The 26,506-nt window shown below is 49.0% G+C and overlaps 11 protein-coding genes and 1 non-coding gene across 12 annotated transcripts; 4 read left to right on the top strand and 8 right to left on the bottom strand.

The window, feature by feature from the left end:
- Nucleotides 1–142: 142 nt before the first annotated feature.
- K460DRAFT_58285 (uncharacterized protein) lies at nt 143–689 on the bottom strand. The gene has a single exon (XM_040938543.1). It carries the CDS (start codon nt 640–642, stop codon nt 307–309), a length of 336 nt encoding a protein of 111 aa, XP_040789996.1. The 5' UTR covers nt 643–689; the 3' UTR covers nt 143–306.
- A 332-nt stretch (nt 690–1,021) lies between these two features.
- On the bottom strand, nt 1,022–1,093 carry K460DRAFT_t18. Its single transcript has one exon. It is a non-coding gene; the product is annotated as a tRNA-Met (tRNA).
- Nucleotides 1,094–1,233: 140 nt separating this feature from the next.
- On the bottom strand, nt 1,234–3,852 carry K460DRAFT_392786 (amidase signature enzyme). Its single transcript, XM_040935902.1, has 6 exons — nt 3,238–3,852; nt 2,755–3,176; nt 2,504–2,704; nt 2,258–2,384; nt 2,088–2,207; nt 1,234–2,032 (listed from the first exon to the last, which is right to left on the bottom strand). Exons 1-6 carry the CDS (start codon nt 3,674–3,676, stop codon nt 1,431–1,433), a joined length of 1,911 nt encoding a protein of 636 aa, XP_040789995.1. The 5' UTR covers nt 3,677–3,852; the 3' UTR covers nt 1,234–1,430.
- A 2,071-nt stretch (nt 3,853–5,923) lies between these two features.
- On the bottom strand, nt 5,924–9,828 carry K460DRAFT_402786 (uncharacterized protein; the record flags this gene model as incomplete). Its single annotated transcript, XM_040936560.1, has 3 exons — nt 5,924–8,703; nt 8,752–8,823; nt 8,874–9,828. The coding sequence occupies 3 exons, from the start codon at nt 9,826–9,828 to the stop codon at nt 5,924–5,926; spliced, it is 3,807 nt and encodes a 1,268-aa protein (XP_040789994.1).
- A 3,848-nt stretch (nt 9,829–13,676) lies between these two features.
- On the top strand, nt 13,677–14,871 carry K460DRAFT_363503 (Isochorismatase hydrolase). The gene is made up of 5 exons (XM_040932836.1): nt 13,677–13,831; nt 13,882–13,967; nt 14,214–14,352; nt 14,407–14,679; nt 14,745–14,871. The coding sequence occupies exons 1-5, from the start codon at nt 13,797–13,799 to the stop codon at nt 14,821–14,823; spliced, it is 612 nt and encodes a 203-aa protein (XP_040789993.1). The 5' UTR covers nt 13,677–13,796; the 3' UTR covers nt 14,824–14,871.
- A 273-nt stretch (nt 14,872–15,144) lies between these two features.
- K460DRAFT_332392 (acetate kinase) lies at nt 15,145–16,826 on the top strand (the record flags this gene model as incomplete). Its single annotated transcript, XM_040930837.1, has 1 exon — nt 15,145–16,826. Exon 1 carries the CDS (start codon nt 15,567–15,569, stop codon nt 16,824–16,826), a length of 1,260 nt encoding a protein of 419 aa, XP_040789992.1. The 5' UTR covers nt 15,145–15,566.
- Nucleotides 16,827–17,241: 415 nt separating this feature from the next.
- Nucleotides 17,242–18,099, top strand: K460DRAFT_277990 (indole-diterpene biosynthesis protein-like protein PaxU; the record flags this gene model as incomplete). Its single annotated transcript, XM_040928216.1, has 1 exon — nt 17,242–18,099. One exon carries the CDS (start codon nt 17,242–17,244, stop codon nt 18,097–18,099), a length of 858 nt encoding a protein of 285 aa, XP_040789991.1.
- Nucleotides 18,100–18,114: 15 nt separating this feature from the next.
- On the bottom strand, nt 18,115–18,979 carry K460DRAFT_58081 (uncharacterized protein). The gene is made up of 3 exons (XM_040938541.1): nt 18,490–18,979; nt 18,339–18,440; nt 18,115–18,286 (listed from the first exon to the last, which is right to left on the bottom strand). Exons 1-3 carry the CDS (start codon nt 18,847–18,849, stop codon nt 18,131–18,133), a joined length of 618 nt encoding a protein of 205 aa, XP_040789990.1. The 5' UTR covers nt 18,850–18,979; the 3' UTR covers nt 18,115–18,130.
- On the bottom strand, nt 18,840–20,603 carry K460DRAFT_58120 (NicO-domain-containing protein). The gene is made up of 4 exons (XM_040938542.1): nt 20,279–20,603; nt 20,075–20,220; nt 19,318–20,009; nt 18,840–19,268 (listed from the first exon to the last, which is right to left on the bottom strand). The coding sequence occupies exons 1-4, from the start codon at nt 20,477–20,479 to the stop codon at nt 19,111–19,113; spliced, it is 1,197 nt and encodes a 398-aa protein (XP_040789989.1). The 5' UTR covers nt 20,480–20,603; the 3' UTR covers nt 18,840–19,110.
- Nucleotides 20,604–20,635: 32 nt separating this feature from the next.
- On the bottom strand, nt 20,636–22,471 carry K460DRAFT_58079 (3-oxoacyl-synthase-like protein). Its single transcript, XM_040938540.1, has 8 exons — nt 22,373–22,471; nt 22,158–22,324; nt 22,001–22,108; nt 21,878–21,949; nt 21,743–21,829; nt 21,428–21,694; nt 21,014–21,382; nt 20,636–20,960 (listed from the first exon to the last, which is right to left on the bottom strand). The coding sequence occupies exons 1-8, from the start codon at nt 22,422–22,424 to the stop codon at nt 20,793–20,795; spliced, it is 1,290 nt and encodes a 429-aa protein (XP_040789988.1). The 5' UTR covers nt 22,425–22,471; the 3' UTR covers nt 20,636–20,792.
- A 15-nt stretch (nt 22,472–22,486) lies between these two features.
- Nucleotides 22,487–23,908, bottom strand: K460DRAFT_363498 (uncharacterized protein). The gene has a single exon (XM_040932835.1). The coding sequence runs from the start codon at nt 23,626–23,628 to the stop codon at nt 22,876–22,878; it is 753 nt and encodes a 250-aa protein (XP_040789987.1). The 5' UTR covers nt 23,629–23,908; the 3' UTR covers nt 22,487–22,875.
- Nucleotides 23,909–24,042: 134 nt separating this feature from the next.
- K460DRAFT_363497 (homoserine O-acetyltransferase) lies at nt 24,043–26,427 on the top strand. Its single transcript, XM_040932834.1, has 3 exons — nt 24,043–24,178; nt 24,399–24,789; nt 24,842–26,427. Exons 1-3 carry the CDS (start codon nt 24,127–24,129, stop codon nt 25,956–25,958), a joined length of 1,560 nt encoding a protein of 519 aa, XP_040789986.1. The 5' UTR covers nt 24,043–24,126; the 3' UTR covers nt 25,959–26,427.
- Nucleotides 26,428–26,506: the final 79 nt, after the last annotated feature.

Here is a 26,506-nt window from a genome sequence, read left to right as displayed (position 1 = left end):
ACTTAAACGAGGGGAGTGTTACTTACGCTGATGAACCGCCCTTCAGAACTAGCGTCACGGGCTTGAAGCAATGAACGTACAACGGTATTACTGTTGGGGTATCGATATCTGACTCGTATCGTTTGAAGAGAAGGGTGGTTGCGTCGATTGGAGTTGTAGAAGGAAGGAAGGCAGGTGGAAGAGTGCTACATATAGGTAGACGAAGGCAGCTATAACAGTGCTAAGGTAGCAAGAAGTGAGAGAGCGCTCGTCCAAGTCAAGGTGAGAGAGGCAATCTTACTCAAGGTGAGCGAGATTTAACCCCAGTCACGATGATGTACGTAATTGATGAGAGCGAGCCTGGGATCCTGTCGAGACTATAAGGGTAAGCAAAGACATGATAGTCACATGGACAGGAAGTAAGATATGTAGTGGCATCGAGACGTGAGGCGACAGAGACGTGACTGAACGCTGATGTAGTTGGCGTCTACCGTCATATATCACGCATACTGTTCTGCAGCACAGTCTGTAAGCTAGGATCCAGAGCCAATGCAGGAACCGTCCAAGGTGAGTTAGAAGACAGCCCATGAAGATGCGCTGCTCATAGACGCAGGAACGATATGCGATAGCTAGCCGTAGGCTGATAATTTGAAGATTGGACATGACCAGTTGTTCGGCTCATGTCAAACTTCTTCAAGGCATAATGTGGTGTGGGCACTGTGGTGTAGTGCAGCAAATCGTGTAGAACACATAGAGTTGGAGAAGTCCGTGCAGCGCGTTGTCTCTTGGCACTATCATATCGGGCAGCTATCATCGTAGCTGACCTTAACGTCGTCAAGAGATCGACTTCGGGATCAAGAAGGAGAATGACGGCGACATTGGGCTAGGACGTAACGCGGTCGTGTTGAGAGAAAAACGGACCGAGAATTCACTTGCAAACGCAGCTGATATATGGCAAGCGTTCCGTTCTTGTCGACCCAGCATAATAGCAGAAAGTGAAGCCAAAGGGTACAAAAAGCGCAAAAAAGAAAGTGAAGATTATTAGCTGAAGCACGTTTCGATCGTGCGTCCTCCGGGTTATGAGCCCGGCGCGCTTCCGCTGCGCCATTCAGCTTTTGAATCCCATTTCTGATTGGATATGATTTTGAATAATTCTAAATTATATAACCTTGTAGTATTCAATCCAGCGTACACCTTCAAGGCTGAACTTGCAGTTGCACATACAAAAGTTGCTAATGAACAATGGCACAGTGTGGAGTGGATGTGAATTTTCTGCTTGCTATGACTCATCATCGTGAAAACCCTAGAACGAGTGGATATCTTAATGCAACATCGACCCGACCCAATGAACGCCGCGCTAAATGAAATAACCTCCAACATTGAATACCAAACCCGGGAATGTACACCAAATTCCTCCATGCGCAGATCGCGACTCGAGTCAACTCATGCGGTCATCTCGAGAATGCCCCCTCGGCATCGTCTCCCAATCCCCGGAATGCAATCCTTCCATTACTCCTTAATACTTCACACACAGTCTCCGCACTCAATTCGTACCCACTCTTCCGCCACCTCGCATTCAGCCAATCTGCTAGCGCATCCGCACTACAGCTGAACCTCCTAGTATCCCACTCATGCAGAATCAAATCAATAATTGGCTGATCAGGCAGCGGCTCCGGATTCGGATCTTGTAGTGGGACAGATGAGAGCGGCATCGGCAGCGCTCGCGGTGGAAAAATGTTCTCGTACGCGGTCAGAAAGTGGAGCAAGGTGTGCTCGGTGTGTGGGCGCGAGGCTAGAGTGAGACCAAAAGGTTGACCGTTGAGTTTTAGGGCGGAGAGGGGACAAGCGGCAGTTGGGTAACCGGCTGCGGCTGCGAGAGAGGAAAGAGGAGCGTCGCCGGGGGCGATGACGATGTCGAGGGATTGGGAGGTGAAGAGATAGTCGAGACCTTCTGGGCCGCCGGCTGTTTGGAGGTGTTGGCGTGCGGCATTGATCTCTTCGCGTTTGGTGGTAGAGTGGAGAGCCGCCATTAAGTCGTTTTGATCCGGACATGCTAAGACAAGTTAGTTTATCGCTCGAGAGAAAGATCTGGTATGAGTTTATCGTACTTGGCGGAAGGCAGAGTTCTGGGTGCTCGATGTTGAAGTTGATGATCTCGGCCAGCGAGTGCATCTTGGTGACTTTGAAGTCACGGATAAACTCTGCTAGACAGTCCTTGAACTCGGAGTCTATGTTTGATCAGCATACACAAAACAATTGGCCTAAGACTGCAGCTTACAAACTACAGGTTCGAAGCAATTCTTGCCATCGATGGTCAAGGTTGATTGATTCGGCAGCTCCACCGGGTACACGATATCCACACCCATCTCGATCATGCTCTGTACTACCATGTCGTACTTCTGCACCTAAGCTCATGTCAGCTGTGCATGCCCAACAAAATACCAACCCCCACCAAAAGATCCCAGATATTCCAAATCATGCAGTCTCGACGCACTGACGTAAGCAGAACCCAGGTTTCACTTACCATGAATCGTTCGGCGTCAGCATTAATCCGACCACTCTTCCGCCAGGCTTTCCAGATTGTTGGCTCGCATATCCCGATCCTGAGGTTACCGAAGTCAGGTTTGATCTTGAAAGATCGATGGGGTGCCCTTGCGTGTTCTTCTCGATTGGTTGGAACCATCATCGCATCCATTAGGGCAACGAGGTCTCTTGCAGATTTGGCCTGTCACAATAGTTAGTGACTTTGAAGTAAGTAAACGCGACTATACCCACCATGCCGCCTACAGCATCGAAAGTTTTGCTGAGGTTGAAAATACCATCCATGGGTACTTCCCCAGCTGTAGGCTTCAGAGCGTACAATGCTGCACGGTTGGCCGGTGTGATTAGTGATCCAATCGTATCTGTTCCGATGGCCAGCGTGCTAAATCCAGAAGCTACCGCTACAGCAGATCCTGTAGAGGACCCTCCCGGAGCCGACAATTCCCAGTGCAGCTTCCTTTTCGCAATATGTCTTGAGACGTACGGTGATTGACATTGGCCTCCAACAGCCGACCATCCAGGTGGCATGGAGGGATTCTTGAGCCCACAAAACTCGGTCAAATTGGCTTTTCCGATGATAATCATACCTCTTTTAATCAGTCGTTCAACGATGGTAGCGCTTTTCTTAGGGATGCATCCGACGAAAGCATATGAACCTGAACAAAGGCATGAGTCTTTGATATCAAGGGTCAACCATGGAGCTTGTATTGCACATACCGACGGTGGTATCCATGCCTAACGTTTCGTCCGTCATGATGTTGTCCTTCAGAACTATTGGTATACCATGTAGCGGTCCTCTAACCTTGCCCCTCGCTCTTTCCTCATCAAGCTTCTTCGCTCTCTTTAGTACTTCATGTTTTGGCGCCACCGAGATCAATGCCCTTAGCTGACGGCCTCTTCTATTGTGGAATTCGATTTCTCTCAGGTACAGCTCTACGATTTGAACGCTGGTTATCGCCCGCGCATTGAGCAGTTCAGAGAGCTCGAATGCAGAAACTGTGAGGGGGTCGAAATCAGGCAGCCATGTGTCCTCGGCCGCTGAAGACGTGAGCGACGACTTTCGAGTAGCATCGGTCCTTTCGTGGTAGCTGTTTGCCATTTCTTGTCCGACGTTTGGGGCAAGGGCTGTTTTCAGGAACTTGAACACCTTCGGCATGTTGTTGCCGGTGCCCCCCAGTTTATGTTCACGTGCAGTAGTGGGCCCGGGATGAGGAGGTAGAAATCCGGAAAGATCAAAGAGAGGACAGGCACATTAGATTGCTCGAGTCGTAGTAAAGGGTTGCAGGTACATGTGGCAGGTTAGAGTAAGCAAATGCTAGCCATCGACTTGGGCTGCATCAGGTTATGAGTGCTGCGCAAGAATTATCTCCGAGAGAGGCGCCATTCGAGCCTTCCATGCAAGCTCGCGGCAGTGAAGGTTCGCGTGCATGCATCCTAGTCGGTGGCGGGTATAGACTGATTGAGGTAATGCTGTTGGCAGTCTCAGTCTCGCCAATGGAGGTACAGCGTCGAGTGGAATTCGCACTCCCCAGCACTCTTATTCGCAGACGCTTCTGGGAGAAACATGTGCTGTGTGACCACGGTTGGCGTGGCCCAGCACTTTACCCGGGCGAGCAGGGCCGCACTGAGCTGCTGACGACCTGGCAGCTCGCTCGCTTACTGTTAGACTGAGGGCTAGGGCAAGCATCAAACCGTTTCCGCGTGGAGTTTCCCCAAGGTGAGCTCCCGTTGCGGTGCCTCTTACTAAGAATACGATAAGGGTACCAGGTTCTCCTTTTCCGACATATGCCCACCACGATAACTGTCTGACCCTTCAGCCGCGTCAGCAAGACTTGGTCATTGCACCTTTACACTTGCAGCTTCGCCATGATACAAACCCGGTGGAGTCAGATGAGGACTGCGGACCCTAGTCAAGCTTCCCGCTGCACCTAGGGTGTCCGGTCCGATACTACTGTGGCGCGTTTTTGCGGGGGATCGCCTCTCAACATGGAGAAATGCCTGGCCTGGTGATTGTCATTTCTATCAAAGACGTCGAGCAATTAGTTTTTGCACATTTCCGCTATTGTCCGGTGCTGGAGGGTACCAGAGGCGAAGCAATCATGCCGGTGAGCGCTGCGCAGCCTAGTGTTGACATGACCTCGATTTTGGCTGATGCTGCAAGACGTGCGACAAAAGCTGCGGAAGAATAGGAGAAGACGGATGTACCGTGCTAGCGGGGACTCACCAAAAGTCCCATGGCTAGATATTATATGACACGCGCAGGTGAACTATACCCTGGCCTCGACATAACTATAGGCGCGCTCTGCTGCTCATGTCCGCCCAGCGGTCATTAAGCTAATATAGAGCCCCGCCTTGCGCTCCACACTTGCAATATCGTTGCCACGCTTCATATGTCTGCCCAGGTTAGCACATGAAGCACTTTGATCGCATGATGCTCTTAGAATAGGATTGCCACCAGGGACCAGTTATGCCGTAGCCTATTCCCCATACTAGACTAGGATCGATCGATTAATATATGACTGCCGACTTCGGGAGTGCGAGCGCAAAGCCAGCTCAGGTCAAGGTCGTGGGAAGCAATCAACCACAATATCGCGACCCCGGATACTGGTCTTCGAAGAGCTGAGACTTCTCACTGCACGCACACGTGAGAGAACAAGTGCTCGTTGCGAGAATGTGCTGCATGCCATCATCACCTCCGGCACAACCAAGTGACACACAACGCTCGATTTTACCTCTTTTCATTTCACCTATCTCATCGAGACATCACACGATCCTCAGGCTACCATCGCCTTCTTGCTCTTTTATCTATACATGTTCAACCCGTCCGCGTCCGCGTTCCATAATAACATCAAAGAAAGCCAACCCGTGATAGTGCAACCATAACTGCAACGCTTGTGTACCGTACCGGGGACCTTGAAAACAAAGAAACATAGCAGATGAGGGTGTAAACTCCATGGAATGCCAGAATATGCGTGCGAAACAGTGACAACGCCAATCTGGAAACACAAAAGCTCTGCGCGGGCGCATGTCGCGCCGCCGAGTGTAAAAAAAAAGGCTACAGCCCGAGGTAGTCCTACCTCGCTTTCCCCGTATCTTCGTGAACCCCCATACCTTCCTTTCTTGTTTTGGATGCGAAATGGCTCGATTTGCCACTTGCTGAAATTTTTAAGCTCCGACTCACATTGTTGGTTGTGATTGATCATCTAATGTGGATGGCGTTGACAGCCTTCGCTGAAGAGCCTTCGTGGTTGCGATGAGATCTATCGACCGACCATGGACGTTATGGAACATGACAGCTCCCCGTGCCCTAGCTTTGGTATCCAAAAACCGAGTTGGCGTGAGCGGCTAGGACGATTACCCAGGGTGGATGTCGTCAGGCCCAAGCGAGCGAGGAAATCTTCAACTATCCTCCTTTGCGATCCGCTGCGTTAGCAGGCAGCGGTTCGCCTGTCACCTTCTGCTCCAGCGCCTTCGATTTCTTGTTTTTCCCCTTTCTACGACCGGGAGGGTGCTGCCACGAGCTGGAAGTGTTATTTGCCGCATTCGATTTGCTGCCCCTATCATTGCTTTGTGAAACGCCCTTCTGCTGTCCATTCCGATGTTCTTTGCTCGGATTTGATGTAGAGGTATGCGAGGCTCGACGATGCTGCTGATGATTGTTTTCTTTCGCATGGGCTTTACTGCCGTTGACCAGCTTGCTGAGATCCGAAGATCGGCTGGCGATGGGCGACGGAGTGCGCGTTTCGAATACTGGCGACAATAAGGGTAAAGTGGCGGATTGAACCTCCTGTGGGTGGGCTCGAGGTGCTTTTGCAATATCCAAGGACGGCAGTCCGTTGGTATAGCCAGGTGTCCGCCATTGCGGAGGAAGCGTACGTAATGGGGACACCTCGTCCACACGACTGTCTTGCTGGCCGTTAGTAGCCTCGAAATTCATCCAGCCTTCCGGTAACGAGGGGAATGGCTGCTGGCCATCACTTGGCACACGCGTCAAGCCATTGACTTCAACGGGTGGGCTACCCTTCATTGACCCATTCGCGACCGGAGGTCTCGCTGTCTCTGCTGCCTTCTGCCTTTGCATTTCCTCAAGCACTAGCTGCTGTCGCGCCTGCAATTCGTTGATTTGATGTATGGCCTGGTTGTTAGCATAGATCCCAAGAGCGGATATATTCGGTATTTCGGGAGCAACAGCATCGACATCATCACATCTGGGACGGGCTTGTGCTGGGAACGAGCCGTTAACGATCATCGGTCCATTATCAACGGGTGGCCGAACAGAGTCGATGCGAGTCTTGCGCTGCTCGCCGGTAGGGACGATAGGCGGAGCAACTCCAGTCGAGTAGCTTCGCATGTGACCCCCAAGAGGTGAGGGTGAGCGCGATACGCGCCGCAATGCAGTGTTCAGAAGAGGCTGTGTAATTTCCGGTGACACACGCCTGCGGCGTTGTGCCAGTTCGCTGAACGACGGAATCTGCGACACTTTATAATCTTGTAGTGAGCGCACTTGGGGCTGCTCAGTAAGGTAGTATCCAACATATTCCTTCGGGATACTGGTCTCGGAAACGGCAGCAGGTTCAGGAAGGTTTAGAGTGGGGCTGTATTGGATATCCGAAGTCGACTGCAGATTTGGCGTATCTTGAGTCGCTCGCGCGATAGGGTAACCAGTATACGTCGTGGGATCGAAGAGTTGAGGCATCGGCGGATACCCTACAATGACAGGTTGCTGTACACCACCGCGAGGAGGCTGCGAATGGGAACGAAGAGAGCCCGTTTCGCTGGCATTCGAAGTTCGATGTACGCCTCTCCGTATACCAGGTGCGCTATTGCTCAAGGAAGGAGAAGAAGGATTCGTCCGTGACCCATCTTGTGAAGATGCATCAGGTTGAGATGGATTGTAGAACCCCGGATAATGGTAGAGAAAGCCTTGCGGAACAGCATTTGGCGGTATCCCCATCTCGGCTAAACGAGGGCTATGGCGATCGTTGACGTATGGTGATTTTTGCGGAGATGCACTCGTACTGTTTGGCCCGCGACTTTGGGCCTGTGCTTGAGCAACTGCGTGGGCATGCATTTGCGCAGCTCGCACCTGATGTGCCTGTTGAGCCTGCTGTTGGGCAGCTAATTGAGCTCGCAGAGAGTTTGACTGCATCTCGAGCATTTGGTACTGCTGGTATAGCTGGTCGTGCAATTGATCATGGAGCCCACGTGGAAAGGCGAAGTACTCTGAACCGGCATTCCCAGGGATAGGTGGGCTGTGTAGGAACGGTGGGCGACCCTGACCAAAAGACGAGCTGCCAGATGATCTCCGGTTACTACCATATTGACCCTTCAAATTGAAGCCTCCCCTGCCTCCTCGGTGATTCGATCCACCTCGTCCGCTGCGATTAGGTACGCTGGAAGTGATGGTGGCCTTTTGCGACTGAGGCTTTTTGAAGATGGCACCCGACTTTTCCTCAGGCGGGTATTCGAATTGCTCGCACGCCTTCTCGAGCTGCTGGCCGTCAGCGAGCAAGTCGAAAGCTCGGCGAAGCTCTAGATGGATTCCGCGCCAGGCATAGCCATCTGCCGAGTTTCCAAGGTTTCGATCGGTATTGAACGGCTCCTCAACACATAGGCGATTGACACCCTCTTTATGACCTCCACCAGGTTGCCAACCCCTCTCTTCTCTCTTTATTCGCTTGCCCTGTCGGACTGAGATGGCCTCCTTCTCGTAATCTACCTCATGTCCATACAAACGGAAGAAATGGAAAAGCAGTTGGCCCAAGCTTTCCTTGTTCTTGTCGCCAAATCCGCGTAACTTTACTACATCATCAGCAAATGCACCCAGTGAGGGCTGACCCGTAGTCTCATCTATCGCCCGGTCAGGAAGGTTGTGCAGGACTGGCAGTACAGGCACATTGCGCGTCTGCAAAAAGTTCAAGATCAAGCATATCCAGGTGTACGAGCTAATCGTGCCACCAATGCCGGCATCATTCAGGATACGCCGCTTCGTCCAGTGCTTGATTATCATGGCCAACGGCCGTACGCGATCATCAATTTCGATGTACGTCTTGATCATGCGTGTATTCTCGATCGCAGCAACATTGTTGACATTGATGTCGCACGCAAGCTGCAGCTCAGGGTCCCAGATCTTGACGATCCGAACCTTGGCAGCCGGTATACACACGACTCGTTCCATACCATCTAGTACTAGTCAGTATGAGCAATGTAAAGATGAGCACAATTGCATACGTTTGTCGAAGGCCTCAGCTAGAGGGTGCATCTCCTCGAGCCGTTTCATAGGTGTTTGAATACAAATATCAACTGTGTCGGGTATTAGCTTGGGCGCTTCAAAGTGCCATGCGGCTCCGTACCATCACTCCCGGCTGTCCATAGCATGTTGCCAGACGACCCAAAGACATGTACTTTGAACTCGTTTCCCGGGAATTCCGTTCCCAGTATGCGTAGCACCTTCTTCACAAATCTGTCCCGTATATCTGTGTCTTGCTGGTTCGGCTGTAACCGGTCGTACAGCTCGCGCATGTCACCGCTAAGCTTGTCGTCCTCGTGGGGATCTAACGTCTTCTTGGGCTCCTCTTTGGCCTTGTCTAGTATCTCGTCTGATTGATAGGGCACTCTTCTACGCCCCAGCATTCCGACATTGGTCTCGAACTTGCATTGAAATGGGCGCGCTGGTCTCAGCGTAGGCATAGCGCTGTTTGCTTCAGACGACACAGAGCGTGGCGAATGGCTGCCCAGTCCCCCGTTGGGCGAGGGCGAGCGTGAGCGCGTGTCGTATCTCCGCGCAACCTGCAGAGGTGTCGAAGGAACCGAATTCGAGTGCTGTGAGACGAGGGACGGGCGTTGGATGCGCGTGTGGACCACGGCTTCGTCCCGTTTGCTTGCCATGATTGGCACCTTGTTTGATGTCATCGTCGGCGCGCTAGTGGGCACGCTGCGCTGCGTATGCTTATTCCCATCGGTGGTATATTTGTGCGCCTGGGCCGCCTTCGCGGGAGGCTTCTTCAAGACGGGGCAAGCCGAGTCCCGCTGTGGTGGCGGGCTCAGGGAGTGGGGAGACACAATTACGGCGGGAAAGGGCGTGTGCGAGGCGGATTGGTGCACTTCGTCGATGCGCGAGAGCTGCAGGAACGGGTGCAGCAACAGGTGCGGTGGTACCTGGGCTGACTGTAGGTGCTGATACAGCTGGGGGGAGTAGGCGGGCGACTGCTGCAACGTGACGCGCTCCTTGGTCTGGCGGAGATGGGAACGAATGGTGTGAGGATGTTGGATGTAAAGATAGTGGCTGTCGTGGCGGCGGTCGCTCATAAACTTTTGGGGCCAAAGGATACTGCGGTGCTCCGAGGGGCTGCTGGCTACTGACTGACTGACAGACTGACTGCTGGTGGTGCTGGTGGTGCTGCTTCTGCTCGGTGCCGGCCGGGGTGCTCGCCAGTGGCAACGCTCTCCAGACAAGTGAAGGTGGGTATAGGAATGGACTGCTAGCACATCAAATGCAGGCAGGAATTGGCCCTTTTGTGCCTTGTACGTGCGTCGACCCCTGCGGTGAAAGCGGTCCCTGAGACGATTCGCTGGGGTGCGTGTGGCTCGCCCAAAGCAGCGCTAGGACAATAGCAGGCGCGGTTGCTGCTGGGTACAAGGCACAGCTACGAGATGGGCAGCGCAACGGTAGAGGGAGAGGGACTCGAGTTGTGTGTAGAGGAGCGGTTATGTGTATGTGGATTTGGCAAATGGGCGGCCACAGGAGGGATGAACGCACAGGGCCGCTGGCTAGAGCCCTTTGGGATGGGCGTGTGCCCGCTACCTACTACTGTAGGTACCTCGACGCTGCCAGGGGCGCTTTCTTGACAGAAACAATCTATGCACCCAATCTCTCTGCCCGGGCCCCCAGACTCATGGCAGAGTAGAGCCATAGCTGCAGACAATGCTGCTCTTCTCTCCTACAAGACGATTCAAAACGCGCCTTGGACACGCCGAAGACGGGTTGGCCGACTTCCCCGCGCTCTAACACGGAACAAAAAAAACGACAATGGGAAAAGCATCCTCAAGCGCCACGTCTCTCTACTCGATGCCACTATTGGCTTCCCTTTTCGTTGCACACGGTCAGCAGTCATCAGCCTCCACACGGGCAAGACATTGTGTGAGACTGGCTGCTACGCAGTGGCGGTCTGGCCTGTAGCATATATAGCGAACCACACCGTCAGACTACGGACATGAGGCGCTGACCTTATTATGTATACGAATGCTGACTGTCCGGCCGAAGTATAGCAGGGCAGTAAAAAAGGGCTGGGCTGAGTAGGTACACAACGGCCTGCCTGTCACTTTTGTTTCAGGTGAGGAGGCACGCGGCTGACAAAAAAGAGCCTACACCAAAAGCTGTATCTACTACAAATTCAACCTAAAATTAAGTTTTTTTAATAGAAAACAACGTAACATATCACACAGGCGAGTTAGTTGCCTGGTCAAGTCAGTCACAATACTAAAACTCTACTAAAATCAGTACTATGCACAACAGTACAGCACTATAGAAAACTATAGTAGTAAATTATAATAAGTTAATTTATTTAAAAATTATTTTTATTTTTTGCTTATATATTTGCGCGTTATGCCTAGCTTTACTATAGTATTTATAGCGCCTTTAAAAAAGCTTACTTGCTTTAGTATACGCTTGCTTTTTTACTTTTTTTCTATTACTACGCGCTTTAAACTCTTTTAGAATTATTAATTAAAAACTATTTTTTATTATAAAAGTTTTTTTTTTTTATACTTGCTTTTTTTTATGCAATTTTTATTATATAGCAGCTTTATTAGTTGCTTAAAATTTAGTAATTTTTTTCTGCGCTAATACAAGCTTATGCGCAACTATAGCTGCACTTTTTAAAATTTTTTTAAAAGCTTTAATTATTAAAGTAAAGAAACTATTTAAGTACTTTTAAATTTTTATTTTAATTAGCATTAATTAAAACTTAAATTTTAAAATATTGCTTAGTATTTTTAACTTTTAGGGACTATTTTTAATAGTAAGTAATAATAAAGTACGCAACTAAATATTAAGTTTTAATATTATAGCTTTAAAGTTAAAAAAAACTAGACTAGTGCTTTTAAAATTACTTAAAATATTGCTTTTTATAATAGTAGTATTAAAAGCTAGTTTAAAATATAGTAAAAACTTAATTTTAATAATATAGTTAATACTATTGTGCATTAGCTTTTTAGCTTAGTATTTATATACTTTTTTTAAAAGTACAAAATAATTTATATTAAGTAATTATAATAAGTGCAATAAATGCAGGGGCATATAAAAAGTAATAATTTTTTATTTTTTGCAGTACTACTAAAATTAGACTAATATATAGCTTTTATAACTATTAATAATAAATAAATAATAAGTACTAATAACTTTTTTTTTAATATATTTATTAAAGTGCTTTAACTACTTAAAAGTAAATTTATTTATTATTTAGCTATTTTTAAAAACTGCAATAACTTAATTATAAAGTAGGCTATTTTTTTTATACTAGGCTAAAAGGTAGTTTTTGCCTGCAAAAATAATAAAAAATAAAATAGTTTATTTTATTGCGTTAATGCTTTAAATTACTATTATTTACTTTTAATTACTCTGCTGCACTATTTTCAGCTATTTTTAATAATTAGTACTTAAAATAATAGTTTTATATAATATCTAGCTTATTATAAAGCTTATTTTATTAAAATTATATATATTTTTATTTTAGATACTATACTTAGCTTTTATATTTTTTATAAGTTGGAACTAGCTTTATACAAGCTTAGGATTTTTATATAAAATTTTTTAATAATTATACTTTTAAAAAGTTTTAATACTAAACTATAGATATTGTTTAATAAATGTGCTAGCCTAGTTTTTACTAATAAGTAGTTGCCTACGTTTAGCTAGTAAAGTATTAGCTATATTATTTATAGCAGCTAGTTAGAGCGGAAATTTTTAGTTTTTAAAATAAAGTATATACTAAGCAATTACTTTTTTTTCTGTTAAAAAAAGTTTTATTTTGTTAGGCTTAGTATTGTATTATAAAAGCTTTTTTTTTAGTTAATTACTAAGTATTGTTTAAAAAATGCTATAAATCTGCGCAGTTTTTTATTAAAAAAAATTTGCATTGCGTTTTAAAGCCTAAACTGCAAGCTATATTTAGTTTTTTTTTTAAAAAAATTGTATATTGTTATATTAAAGCATTACATTTAATAGTAAAAGACTACTAATTTTAGTAGAGTTTTAGCATTGTGACTGACTTAACTGGGCGACCAACTTGCCTGTGTAATACATTATATATTTAACTTAAATTGCCTAAATTATAAAATAAAAGTTTTTTAAGTTTTTAAATGCTGCATGAATTTTTAATAAATATAAAATTTGGTAGTAGTAGGGTGAGCTAAGGATTTTGGTGTCGGCTCTTTTTTGTCAGCCGCGTGGGAGGGTACTACACGGCCGTGCAGAGATGCCCGTCTCGGGTGAGATGGTAGCGGCTGTTGGAAGCGTATTCAGACAGAACCAACTATCGACTATATACGGGCCTGTGCTATACCAACAGCATGTTTCTGAGGCCTGAAATGTGGCCATGTCCCCAACATCCATCTCAACTATTGCCTCCTGCCCAAGCCATTCACTGGCACCCGCGCGTGCATCGATCACCGTAGGTAGTAGCATCAGGAGTCCCGGAGGAATCGTCTCATTCCGCTGCCCAATCATTAATGACGTCTGCTGTCGCAAATTGTGGGCAATTTGTGAAAGAATCGCTAACGGGCGGACTTGTTTCTAACCCACCATCACCGCGCGGCTTGGGGTCCTGGCTACGGCGGGGCGGGGGCAGCGGAGGTGCAGATTGACTACGGATGTCGGTTTGCGCCCGAGCGGCAGCCACCATGCATGTCACCCCCCTCCAATCACCACCTGTTCAATAAAAGTCAGCCACCTTGAAGCGAGTAAATTCATATTCTGTAATAATACCACAACAACACTGTTAAATAAATTAAATGAACTAAATATAGGCTTATCAAAGCATATAGTCTTATACTTGAACTAGTTTGAAACATAACCAATTCCTAGTTGTTGCGTAATAAAGGCTAAGAACTTTGGTGTTCCTAAAACTGTCTCATTTTTTCTGCCGAGGCCGCTCCCCCGGATGGGCTGTTGCTGACGGCCAACAAACATGCTGCAGTCTTGTTTCCCACGCATCGCACAGTCAGGACTACGTCTGAGCTACCTTGGTGTCCCTCCTCGTAGAGCAATCTCATCAACAATGGCTCACAAACGGGTAGCGAACCCAGCTCTCTTGTATGCCATGGACGCCCCGAGCACCTTTGCTATGACTGATACGCTACCAGTATCTGCGACCTGCAGGAGAAGTTCCGGCCAGCAATCCATGAGTTCCCAAAGGTGGTTGCGACAGCACAGAAGCTGCTGAAGGCAAGTATGTTACTCCAACCCTCGCTCAAGCTGCACATCTGTCATACAGTCATACCATGTCAACGTGGCGGGCTACGCACATGCAACCCGGCTGTATTGCCAATGGGGCTTTGAGCGTCGAGAATCTAAACTTGAACAACTACTATCCCTCCTTGTGTCTACTTCGTAATCCCTTGTTGAATCATCTTACACTTGCCACGCCATCCCCTCTCTCGCGCTATCTCCCTCATATGCTAATCAGAATTCCCAGGCCAGGTCTTGAACATTCCCGTCATCGCTACCACGCAGAATAGAGCTCGTTTGGGGGAGACTTGTCCAGAGCTGGCTCTAGATGCGCCCGGCGGCATCAAGACCCTATGCCACGTGGACAAGACGCTATTTTCCATGATGTACCTTCGCCACGTCAAGACACTGTATCCCCGCCTGTGCTAAGCTTTGCGCAGAACACCCGAAGTCAAGAAAACCCTCGACTCGCTCAAAGCCTCCGGGCCGCTATCCTGCATCATCGTTGGCATCGAGAGCCATATTTGCGTCACCCAAACCGCCCTCGATCTTCTCAGCGCCGGACATAAAGTATATGTCATTGCGGACGGCGTAAGCAGCTGCAATAAGGAGGAGGTGCCGATTGCACTGGCGAGGCTGAGGCACGAGGGCGCAGCGGTGGTGACGAGCGAGAGCTTCTTATATGAATGTGTTGGAGACGCTGGGACACCTGAGTACGTATACTTCATACATCAGCTTGCATATGCAGGCGACAGGACACATGACTGACGCTTAGCAGATTCAAGCAGATCATCAAGGTGGTCAAGGACCATTCGCAAAGCACCAAAGACGTGCTTCAAACTCTCTGTAAGATCTAGAGTAGGTGTATATTGAGCAATTGAAACATTGGCAATAATTACGTGTATAGATCTAGATAGAACTGAGAATATTAAATATTATTAGTAATTCAATTATTCGACAATGTAGCAGCAAGATAATGGTCACTTTTCATTGGGTCGCTGTATAAGACATTGATTTAAAGTCGCCATTAAGATGCGTTCTCTCCACTGGAATCCTTAGATGACGTCATTGCTCTACGGCTACCACGTCGCGACGCGTTGACACCAAGATTCGTGTTTATTTGGTCCTGAAAGACAATCTGACTCTGGTTAGCGTGGTATGATGATATGGGCGGCGGGCGAGTCGAGTGTAGGTAGTACACCGAAGGGAGGCTGTTGGGGAGCTCCGCGACTTCCGATATCGATCATTCGATCATTCGACCTCTCACCTCCCACCTCTTACCTCCGCACGTGCCTGGGAGAAGATTGACAACAACCGAAGGAATCAGCACCATCAAGCAACTAGACTAGAGCAGCTACTCTATTACTTTGTGATAAAAGTCTGAAGGGACACCCAGTCTTCGATCTTCAATTTCCGGTAGATTTATCCACACTCTTAAAGCCCAGAGCACTCCCAACCACTCAAGGTCCTCTCTCGGATATGAGAACATACCAAGAACAAATTCACGAAATAATTGAAAGATAGTTCCTTTTTGACAGGCGATTTTCGCGAGACATTCAAGGCCTGCCAATCAGGCGTTGCTCACCAATTACTCATCACGATGCCAGAGATCATCCTCTCCATCAACGCAGGCTCCTCCAGCGTCAAGATCTCCGTGTACAAGACTCCCGAAGATAGTTCACCTGTACCGACTCTGCTTGCTGAAGCGACAGTAGAGGGCTTAACCGCACTCCCGGCACGCCTCAAGTATGAACGAGGTGACGAGAAAATCAAGGGCAAAGAGCTGGAACATGTCAAATCACAGGAAGATGGGTTCCGCTACATCTTGAACCACTTGACCAACGACAAGGGCCTTCCCGAGCTTGAGCAGAAAGAAGACATCCACTTCACGTGCCATCGCGTGGTGCACGGCGGGGACTACCCTCGTAGCCAGGTCATCGACCAGGAAACTTATCATCACATTGAAGAGCTCAGCGATCTTGCACCGCTGCACAATGCGCCAGCGCTCAGCATCGTGCGAGCCGTAACAGATATTCTCCCTCACGCGAAGAACATTGCATACTTCGACTCCTCCTTTCACAATACGCTACCTGACTACATTTCTACGTATCCCATTGATCAAGCAGTCGCGAAGAAGAACAAGCTCCGAAAGTACGGTTTCCACGGCATCAGCTACTCTTTCATCGTACATGCCGTATCTACCTACCTTAAGAAGCCCATCAACCAAGTGAACATCATCGCCCTCCATCTTGGCTCCGGAGCATCTGCGACCTGCATCAAAGGCGGCAAATCACTAGACACATCCATGGGTTTAACTCCCTTGGCTGGTCTGCCTGGCGCCACACGCTCAGGTTCCATCGATCCAAGTCTGATGTTCCACTTCACGCACCGCGCAGGGAAACCAAGCAGGAGCTCGAGTGAGAAGATGCACATCACAGAGGCCGAGGAGATCTTGAACAAGAACAGCGGCTGGAAGAGTCTTACGGGTACCACTGATTTTGGGAAGATCAGCTCCTCTGATCGCGAGGAGGACAAACTGGCTTTCAACATTTTCGTTGATCGCATCTTGAATTATGTGGCGCCGTATTTCACCAAGCTGGACGGCGAGGTCGATGCTTTGGTTTTTGCTGGCGGGATCGGAGAAAGGGGAGATAAATTGAGGAAGGCAGTTGTGCAAGGTGTCAAGTGTCTTGGTTTTGCGCTTGATGACGAGAAGAACGGTACCTCGGTGAAGGATGTTGTGACGGATATCAGTGCAAGCGGCACCAAGTACAAGATATTGGTGGTACAGACCGATGAGCAGTTGGAAATGGCGCGGGGCGTATTAGAGGACAAGGATCGGTTTGTTGGAAAAGTATAGATGAATTTTATTCGTGCATCGCAGCAATCCAACAGACAAGACATCCATTGAGGCGTACAGACGAGCACGGCGAAATGATTCTACCCGCCCATGTCCTGGAAGGAAAGCGCATAGGTCTTAGGGAGACAATAATCGGAGTCGGACGAACGTACAAGAATCTAAGAATGAACATGCACCGTGAATCCCATTTACGGAAGAGTTTGCGAACCTGATGGCCAATTAGATTGATACCTCGGTTGTTCCCCCCGCCAAGGCTTGTCAATCAACGTGGGGTAACCAACGTGGTATACCTACATGTCCAGAATTGGATACTAGCAAGCAGACCTCGATTCCATGTTATTGCACGTAGACCCTCTCGTTCCACCAAAGTTATAAAGAAGTATCGCCCTTCGGGTTCTCGCAACATACCCTAACCATGGAGCCTCCAATTACACCACTCAACGACATTGCCAAACCCCTTTCAGACTTCCAAAAGATAGGACATAACACGTATCTCTGGACATCGCAGTCTTACCTCGCTACATCGCCCAGCAAAACCCCTCTCATCCTACTGTTTGCCTGGAACGCCGCAGCCGCCAAACACATCGCCAAATACACAATCTCATACCAAAGGCTATTCGCTACATCTCGCATTGTACTTGTTCGATGTTTTACTCCAGATATGTTCCGCCAAAAATCCTCATATGAGCAATTACTCAAGCCTGCCATGGACCTCGTAGCCGAGCACACGAATGCTGGCGGGGAAGTGCTGGTGCATAGTTTCTCGAACGGCGGGGGAAATCAAGTCAACGAGTTTGCCAAAGCGTGGAAAGCCAGGTTTGGAACGTTGCTACCGATGAGAGCGCAGATATTAGATTCCAGTCCAACGAAAGGGCCGTGGATGAGAAGTCATGCCGCAATTTCTGCGTCTTTACCCAGGACACTGTTTTGGGTGTGGTTTGGGGGCGCATTGGTGCATCTATTTCTCGTCAGCACGTTTGTTGTGAACGTAGTAATGCGCCGGCCGAACAAGATGGTAGCGCTATGCGAGGAGTTGAATGACGATAGGGTGTTCGACTCGAGCGTGCCAAGAGTGTATTTGTATAGTCGGGCGGATACGATGGTTGGATTCGAAGAAGCTGACGAGCACGCTAATATTGCGAGAGCAAAAGGCTGGGATGTCACAAAGGTACACTTCGAGAAAAGCGCCCATTGTGGGCATGTAAGAGAGGACGAAGCCAAGTATTGGACGGCGGTTATGGAGGCGTGGAAAACGGGGCCAAGAAGGACCTAGACTTGGTTTTGAATTGGATTGATTCAATCATCTATAACCGAGCAGCAACGAGCGAGAGATATATGTTCCACAATAAACCGCAGAAGCTGAGGAAGATGATGCGGCGCTCGACAGGGCAGTATGTAGTCGAAATGAAGTTGGCGATGGGCCACACTTTGTACGAGTCGAAGATGAGGCCGAACAGTTCCTAGCGAACACATTAGATGGCGTGGGTGCATCAAACCTGAGTGGGCACTCACATTCCTGAAGTCCTGCACAATCAGCGCAACAGTCTTACCCTTCATAATGCCCATCAGGACCAAGAACAGAGCCTGGTTGAACAAAGCGCCCATAGTTATGCACTGCCATGCATTAGCAAGAAGGGCCGACCCACATCTACAATCTACCCACATCGGTAAACCACTTCCGGAATATGTTCCACCAATTCCTAACTCTGATGTCCTCTTCAATAACTCGTTTGTCCTCGCCATCCTCCTTGAGCATCATGCCCTTCTCCTCTTCTCCAGCATCCGCCAACCGCGTCTGCTTGACGGTCTTCCAACCAGGGAAGGCACGCTCGAGCCAGTTCTGCCAGTGGTAGTTTATCGGTGCGGTCAAGACCACCATGGTCGCAAATTGGAAGAAGAGGACGCGATCGAAGACGAAGGGCTTGGACTCGTTCCATGCTTTTAGGCGTTGCGCGATGACGTTGGAGCACGAGTCGATTGCGAGGGCGGAGAGGCAGGCGATTGCGATGGGTGGGAGCTTCATGGTGGTGTGCAGAGAGTGCAGAGGGTGCTGAGATGAAGGATAAAGATCGGAAATTACTACATCCTGTAAGCGCAACCGTTTCAACACGCACGCCGTTGCGATGCGGCTCCACTATTGCTGGTTACACTTCTCGGCCTAGCTGTACCGAAGGGTATGCTTATTAAGCCATGCCATCTCAACATGCGCTCTGGGACCTCGACAATCACTACACAATCTACCGAGATTCAAAGGTTATCATTTTATACTACTGATTGATTGCCTTCAATTATCGCTATCAGTCACGAGTGCGCTGTTGTGACGTGACAGTGGCTCAAAGTGCGCACCGCGAACTCTCATCTGGTCAATCCGCCGTCTCCATGGCTTATACAACAGTACGCTGAGGCCACCAAACACAATGAATGTACCGCATATGGCACCGCCTAATCGCTGTCAAAATTATCCGTGGGCCAAGAACGAGCAGATACGTACCGACAATGTCCCAGGCGTCACCTAGCTTCTCGACTCCATCCCAGAATCGACCATGGGGCTCCGCAACATTCAATATAAGATTGAGAAATTGCACCGTTCCGATGATTGTCGCGACAATTACTGTAATAACGGTAAGCACAATGCTGTAGTAGCAAATGGCAATCGGGTCTCGCGCGAGCTGCGTGCTTGTGTACAAACTCATCATCAGCGCGCCATCCGTGGTATCCAGCATGCACATTCCGGCAGTGAACAACAGAGGAAAGATCAGGATGAGCCATATGGATGTCCCTTTCGTAGCTTGTATGGATGAGATACCCAGGATTGCAATCTCTGAAGAAGTATCGAAACCAAGACCGAATAGTACACCGAGAGGGTACATTTTCCATGGCCGATCGATTAGTTTGAACAGCTTTTGCAGGATTGGAAAGAGGCAGCCGCCCCCTTGTATCTTGAACTCTTCAAGTTCCGTTCCTGGCTCGCTGGCGATCATTCTCCTCATCTGGACAATGAGCTTGTATAAGATGTAGATGTTCATGACACCCAGAAGTAGTAAGAAAGCGGCCGACACGGAAGTCCCGATGATACCGCCAACGCGTTCGAAGTTGTCGAATTTATCCGATACGGCCGCCGCAGTTCCTGCAACAACCAAAGAAGTAATGATGACAATTGTTGAGTGGCCTAGCGAAAAGAACCTAAGAAACACGGAGGCATGAAGTTAGTGCATGCGCCACATGGTTGCGCATATGGACTTTCGTACATTCCTACTGTGACTGGGCGTTGACCTGCGGCAATCAAGCGTCGAGTCATCAGGTCGATGGCGGAGATGTGGTCTGCATCTAGGGCATGTCGGAGTCCTAGAGTGTAGGAGAGGATTGCTGTTGATATAAGAGGTGTGTGCCAATGCTGTTATGGTCAGCATAAAGTTGTGAGGAGCACAAGGCAGGCAGTGTTATATGGTTACCAAGACGATGCCGACCGCTGCCCATACAAGCAAATTGATCGCAATGAGCGTCACGATGATCGCGATTGCCGGAAAGGGGAGTCTTTTGAGGTATGGTACACGCGAATGATACACTGACGCTTTCGTTGAGACATTGCGAAAGAAGGAGGATTTGTTTTCTCGTTGCTCAACTTCGATAGACGAGCGTTGCAAGTTCATCATGACGCTGCATGTGCTCTTCCGGGGCGCAACAAAGAGACAGCGAAGGAACGAAACGAAACGAGGGTCAAGACAGAAAAGAGGACCGGAAAGCTTCGCAGCAAAAAGTTGTCATGCGGATTTCGCCGACGCGCAAGTTATGTGGGATGTAATGCCCGGCGCGTAGTGGGGCTAGCAGTTGTTATCTCGAACCTCTAGCGGGGTAGTTTGGCGTCCTGATAATAGATGACAGCGAGCCATTGGCACCTTCTCTCAATACGCACGCCTAACGGAAACGCGTCTTCAATAGTGTTTGTACAGGCATTTTAACGTCGGCTTACATTCTACGGAAGCAAAGCGAGGCATTTGTGCCCCCGAACCCGAAACTGTTTGACAGCGCGACACTGACTTCCTTCTGCTGTGCAGCTTTGGCGATATAGTTGCAGTCAAAGTCCTCTGGTGGGTCGCCCGGAGAGTCGAGGTTAAGGGTTGGTGGAAGAACGTTCTTGGGATCTTTAGTCCAGATTCTTGAAGCTTTGTTCAGAGGGTACTACTCACATGGTGGATCGCCAGCACAGAGAAGATCGCCTCAACGCTGCCTGCAGCGCCTAGGAGATGTCCAATCGCACCTTTGGTACTACTAACATTGATCTCAGACGCCTTGTTCTTGCCTTCCTGACCGAGTAGAAGCTCTTTGATCGCTCTATTCTCCGCAGCGTCACCAAGGGGCGTACTGGTGGCATGAGCGTTGATGTAGTCAACAGCACTTGGCTTGAGGCCAGAATGTCGCAACGCGTGCTTCATAGCAAGGCGTGGCCCTTGGCCGTCTTCTCTAGGTGCTGTCATGTGGTATGCGTCGCTAGAGAGACCGTAGCCAGCAACTTCGGCGTAAATCTTTGCCCCTCGCTTCTTCGCGTGCTCAAGTTCCTAAACTAATCAGTAACGACGTGTAAACTTAGAGATCTTATATACCTCTAAAACCACGACGCCAGCTCCTTCGCCAATGACAAAGCCATCTCTATCTCTGTCGAAAGGTCGGCTCGCCTCTGTAGGCCGATCGTTCCTCTCCGTTGATAGACTCCTAGCTCTCGCGAAGCCTGAGATAGCTAGTGGGTGAATGCATGACTCGGCGCCTCCAGCAAGCATAACATCCGCGTCACCAAATTGGATCAGCCGTGAAGCGTCTCCGATACTGTGGGCTCCAGTCGTGCATGCTGTAGTTGCCGCATGGTTCGGTCCCTGTGATGCTTAGAACGTGGAAGGTATCCGAATGGGAAAAATAGCTACCTTGAAGCCATAGCGCATCGAGACGTGACCGGCGGCAAGGTTGATTAACAATCGCGGGACGAAGAGTGGAGATACCTTTCGGTAGCCCTACCCACAGTCAATCCGCGTTCGCACTGCATTCCGGGGTTTACTCACTCCCTTTTCATAAGCAAGTGTGGTGTCGTATACATCATCTAAGCTACCGATACCTGATCCCATGTAGACGCCCTGTTACTAACGTGAGCGGAGCGAGGGTAGGCAATTGGCTAGCTTCAATACCGTGACTTCTAAATCTTCGTCCTTCTTTGGTAGCCAATTCGCGTCATGCAATGCTTCTTCAGATGCGACCATAGCATATTGAGCGAAACGTGCCATACGACGTTCATCCTAAGCGATCGTTAGTGGCCTCGCTATTCATTTAGCACGGCTGACTTGCCCCTGGGCTTAGATGCTCTTTCACATTCCACATGCCATCTTTCTTCTCACCAGTCGGAACCAAAGCAGCGACTTGACTCGGTAACAGTCCGAAGCCAGGACTTCTGTCTTTAATGGATACGACACCGCATTGTCCCTCGATGAGTCGCGTCCATGTTCGGCGGACACCTAGGTGTGTTAGCGAACGTGGCAGACATTAGGTCCAGGCTATAATACCTAGTCCCAGGGGTGTCACAAGCCCTAAGCCAGTCACTACTACCCTTCGCATTGCATTTTAGGGATGAAGAATGATGAAATGTTGGACGCGGTCACGGACAAAGCTCGAGCAGGTCCGTGCTACGAAATTATTAGCGTGACTCGAGCGACGACCAATCTTTAGCACATAAATATGACAGCCGCCTCTCTCTTGAAGGCTTTACGTAGGCGCTTGTTGTTTTCAAAGAAAGTAGGTATAAGTGTAAGAAGCAAAAACTTCTATGGACCATGACTGCCAAAACGGGCGGACATGTCTAGTACTAGCTAACTACCCATGACCGCAATGAGGCGCTTACATGACGCCAAAGTCAACATCGCTTGGGGCGGCATCAATCTCACAAAACCGCAGCTCTAGAGATTGACGGGGAGGAAAGAACGAGACCCAAAGAATGAAGTACTTTTATGCTATAATTCAAGACCATAGAAGTCTGTACACTTGTCCAAAGCGGGTCGACACAGCCTCATTAATCTCGTGGAAAGCAAATCTCGGGTATCATCTCGTTTTGCGGCTCTTTTCGGACCACCAAAACCTCAATCACGTCACCCATTCCCAGCTCCTCAATATCTAGTTGAGTATTGATGTCGTCGTCAGGCTGCAGCTCGCTGATATGCGGGGTACCTGCTCGATCTTCAAGCAGGCACTTCAACTCTTCTTCCTTAACAAAGACAGATTGCTTGCGAATGGGCCCGAAATCGTTGGAGCAATTTCGGTCTGGCTCTTGTAAGACCTCACAACTTTCAGGGGTGGAGTAACGCTGGAGCTTGCGGTCGTGTGCATACTGTGCGCGGGATTTGAGCCAAGCTGTCTTTCGACGAGAATCTCGGCTTATTGCTGGCGGCATGGCACAAGTGCCGACTGAGTGATTACAATTTGATGCTGGTGATGGTGTGCGAAGCTGTCGTGTCTCTGGTGAGGCCTCGGTGCCCACTAGAATCTCCCGTGTAGTTGGAAAGGCAAGTCGGATGTTTTCGTAGGACTGTGGCTCAGGTCTCGAGAAAGGGGGTCGCTGACTCCTCGGGCAGGCAAGTTCTTCAGCTTTTGTGATGGACCTGGCGCAGTTGAGCGATGCAAACGCAGCTTGTCGTGCCTTTGAGAAAGATGCCGTAGTCGCGTTCGAGTCCTGTGAGGAGTGTATTGGGGTTGTGCTTTGATTTTCAACATGTGGCAGGTTGATGGTCCTGGGGTTACAGTAGGATATGCCTTCGGGGGATTGCATAGCTGCGGAACTCGGTCAGGCCGTCTTTGAGATGCATCACCATTGTCATCACCTCGCACTGTCCTTATAACCTACTCATCTGCCTCTAGAGGATAGCATTGCAAACCATTGAACACCATCTTTGGCGTTCGGTCAAGGTTTGCACTCGAGTGTTCGGAAGCAATCATCAAGTTGCTATAATGCATCAGACGATTGAATAGAATCGTACCGCTTTACCACGAAGGCCTTGGACACCCGCGCGGATGATGCATGGTATCCGAGCAAACATGCTTGTGAGGTGTCAACGTTTGTTGGTGGTGCAAAAGTGCTTTCCAGTGTGAACCGGCGGACTTGTGACGATCACGTCATGGCGCCAAGAGATTCAAACCCCCGTTAGCGGCAATCTACGATGAATCAACCCCAAAAAAAGTTGACCCCCCGCAATGTCAAAAAGATACTCCACTACCTGCAGGGCAGGCGCTGCACCTTTTCAACAACGAGCACTTGAACCTTTTCGACATGGGTACCCCACATGTCAATGGCGCAGCTGCCAATAGCACGCACCAGTATAGTGAGTGTCCACCAAATTTGCATTATGACATCGCAAACAATTCAAGATGAAGGTTGCACTTGAAGTTGCCTGTTTATACCACTACCAAGTTGTATAACCCTGGCTGGCATATTTTCCACATGGATGCGAGTTTGCGCGAATACGCTTGGGAGCCCAGCTAGATCTGGTAGAGACGGAGCTTCCACGCCTTCCTTGGAATCAACGGCTAACGGTTGCGCAGAAACAGTGTCTTCACAGCCCGAAAACCCGTTTGCCAAATTCATCCCAGACCAAACGTTCGCCATCATCCCACAAGTTACCCTCGAATCCGGCGGCGTCCTACACAATGTCCCCGTCGCGTACAAGACATATGGCACCTTAGCGCCAGGCGGAGACAATGCCATGGTGATATGTCATGCGCTCACAGGGAGCTCTGATGTGGGCGATTGGTGGGGACCACTGCTAGGAGGGCCTGGGAAGGCTTTCGACATTTCACGATTCTTTGTGGTTTGCATCAACAGCCTGGGGAGCCCGTACGGTAGTGCAAGTCCCGTTACAGCAAAGGACGGCGACCCCTCTTTGGGCTTGTACGGACCCGAGTTTCCGCTCACAACGGTGAGAGACGATGTCAAGTGAGCCGAGCAAACTACCTCAACTATATAAGGACAACGCTGACTGGAGCAGCATCTTCAAGCTAGTTCTAGACGATCTTGGGGTGAAGCAAATCGCTGCAGTCATTGGAGGCTCCATGGGCGGCATGCTCGTCCTCGAGTTTGCGTACTTTGGAAAAGACTACGTCAAGTCCATCATACCGATCGCAACATCTGCTCGCTACAGCGCGTGGGGTATCAGCTGGGGCGAGGCCCAGCGACAGAGTATCTACAGCGATCCAAAGTACGACGATGGCTATTATGCCTACGAGGATCCACCATCCACCGGCTTGGGAGCTGCGCGCATGTCTGCGCTCCTTACGTATCGTAGTCGCGATTCGTTTGAATCAAGGTTTGGGCGTAATACTCCTGACCTTTCTAAGAAGCAAAGCATCAACACCGTCCCCCGGCCTACCATACCATCAAATCCATCACACGGGCATTGGGCCATCCACAACGACGGACACAGGAACGCTGGCTCACCACGTCAAGTGTCGAGGACCAATAGTAGTGCTGCATTGCCAATATCGGCTGCAGCGCAAGCTGATCTTGAGTTCCATGACGCATCAAACCCACCTACACCGCCTGTGCAAGATACTAAATCTCCAAATAGCGGTCTTCTGGCTTCGAGATCGACGAAACCACTTACGCCGCACTACTTTTCTGCTCAGTCATATTTGCGATATCAAGGGGAGAAGTTCATTAAGCGATTTGATGCCAACTGCTACATAGCAATCACGCGGAAGCTGGACACCCACGACGTTTCTCGATACCGCTATCCTGATGGTACGAATCCTGAGACTTTGGATCCGGTATCAGCTCTTCACCATGCACTCTCGTTAATAGAACAACCAACACTGGTTCTCGGTATACAGTCCGATGGTTTGTTCACGTTCGCTGAGCAGAAAGAACTTGCTGCGCATATTCCCAACGCTACATTGAAGACCATCGACTCCCCCGACGGCCATGATGCTTTTCTGCTCGAATTTGAGCAAGTTAACGAGCACCTGTCAGGCTTCTTGAAGTCTGTTCTACCCGATATCATCAGCAGGACCCCGAACTTGGATACGGTCACCACTGATTCTGGGATGACCGCTACAAAGACGAGTACGTTCGGCGAAGCTGAAGTTGACGACATCACTGCATGGTAAGCTGAACGTATGTGTTTATTGAGCGTGGCGTTATGAGATTGGAAAAGGCTTGCATTGCCCGGCGTACAGTTTTCGGCGTACGCTTAGAAAGCTATGCAATTATGGTGTGCTTGCCACGTCAAGAGCAAAGGTTCAACTCCTCAATCAACAACAGCATATCAACAAAAAATAACAATGTCGACAACCGAAAAGTTGGGTAAATATATCGAATTGTATCTTTCAAACAGGGACCCAGAACGTCAAATCGAGGTTTCTGGTATTTCAGAACTCTCGACAGGATTGTCACTATCAGAAGGGTGGATGTACCCCTCACAACCAACAGGTCGGCCAAGTAGTCCCACTCCGTTCATGCGGTGTTTGCAACATGATACTTTACGTCGGCACTCCATTGACCTATTGATCAAGATTAGCCTCGCAAGTACCCCGCATTACACTACCATTTTTAGCTCCCATCCACTCCTCACTGCACCTGATGCACCCTTCCCTTAAGCGCGGCAAATGCGGACACTTTCCGCGATCGGCTATTCCAATATTCGGCTATCCGATGA

Source organism: Cucurbitaria berberidis (assembly GCF_010015615.1).
Source record: "Cucurbitaria berberidis CBS 394.84 unplaced genomic scaffold K460scaffold_2, whole genome shotgun sequence".
Classification (NCBI taxonomy): Eukaryota; Fungi; Ascomycota; class Dothideomycetes; order Pleosporales; family Cucurbitariaceae; genus Cucurbitaria; species Cucurbitaria berberidis.
This window is presented reverse-complemented; position numbering and strand designations above follow the sequence as displayed.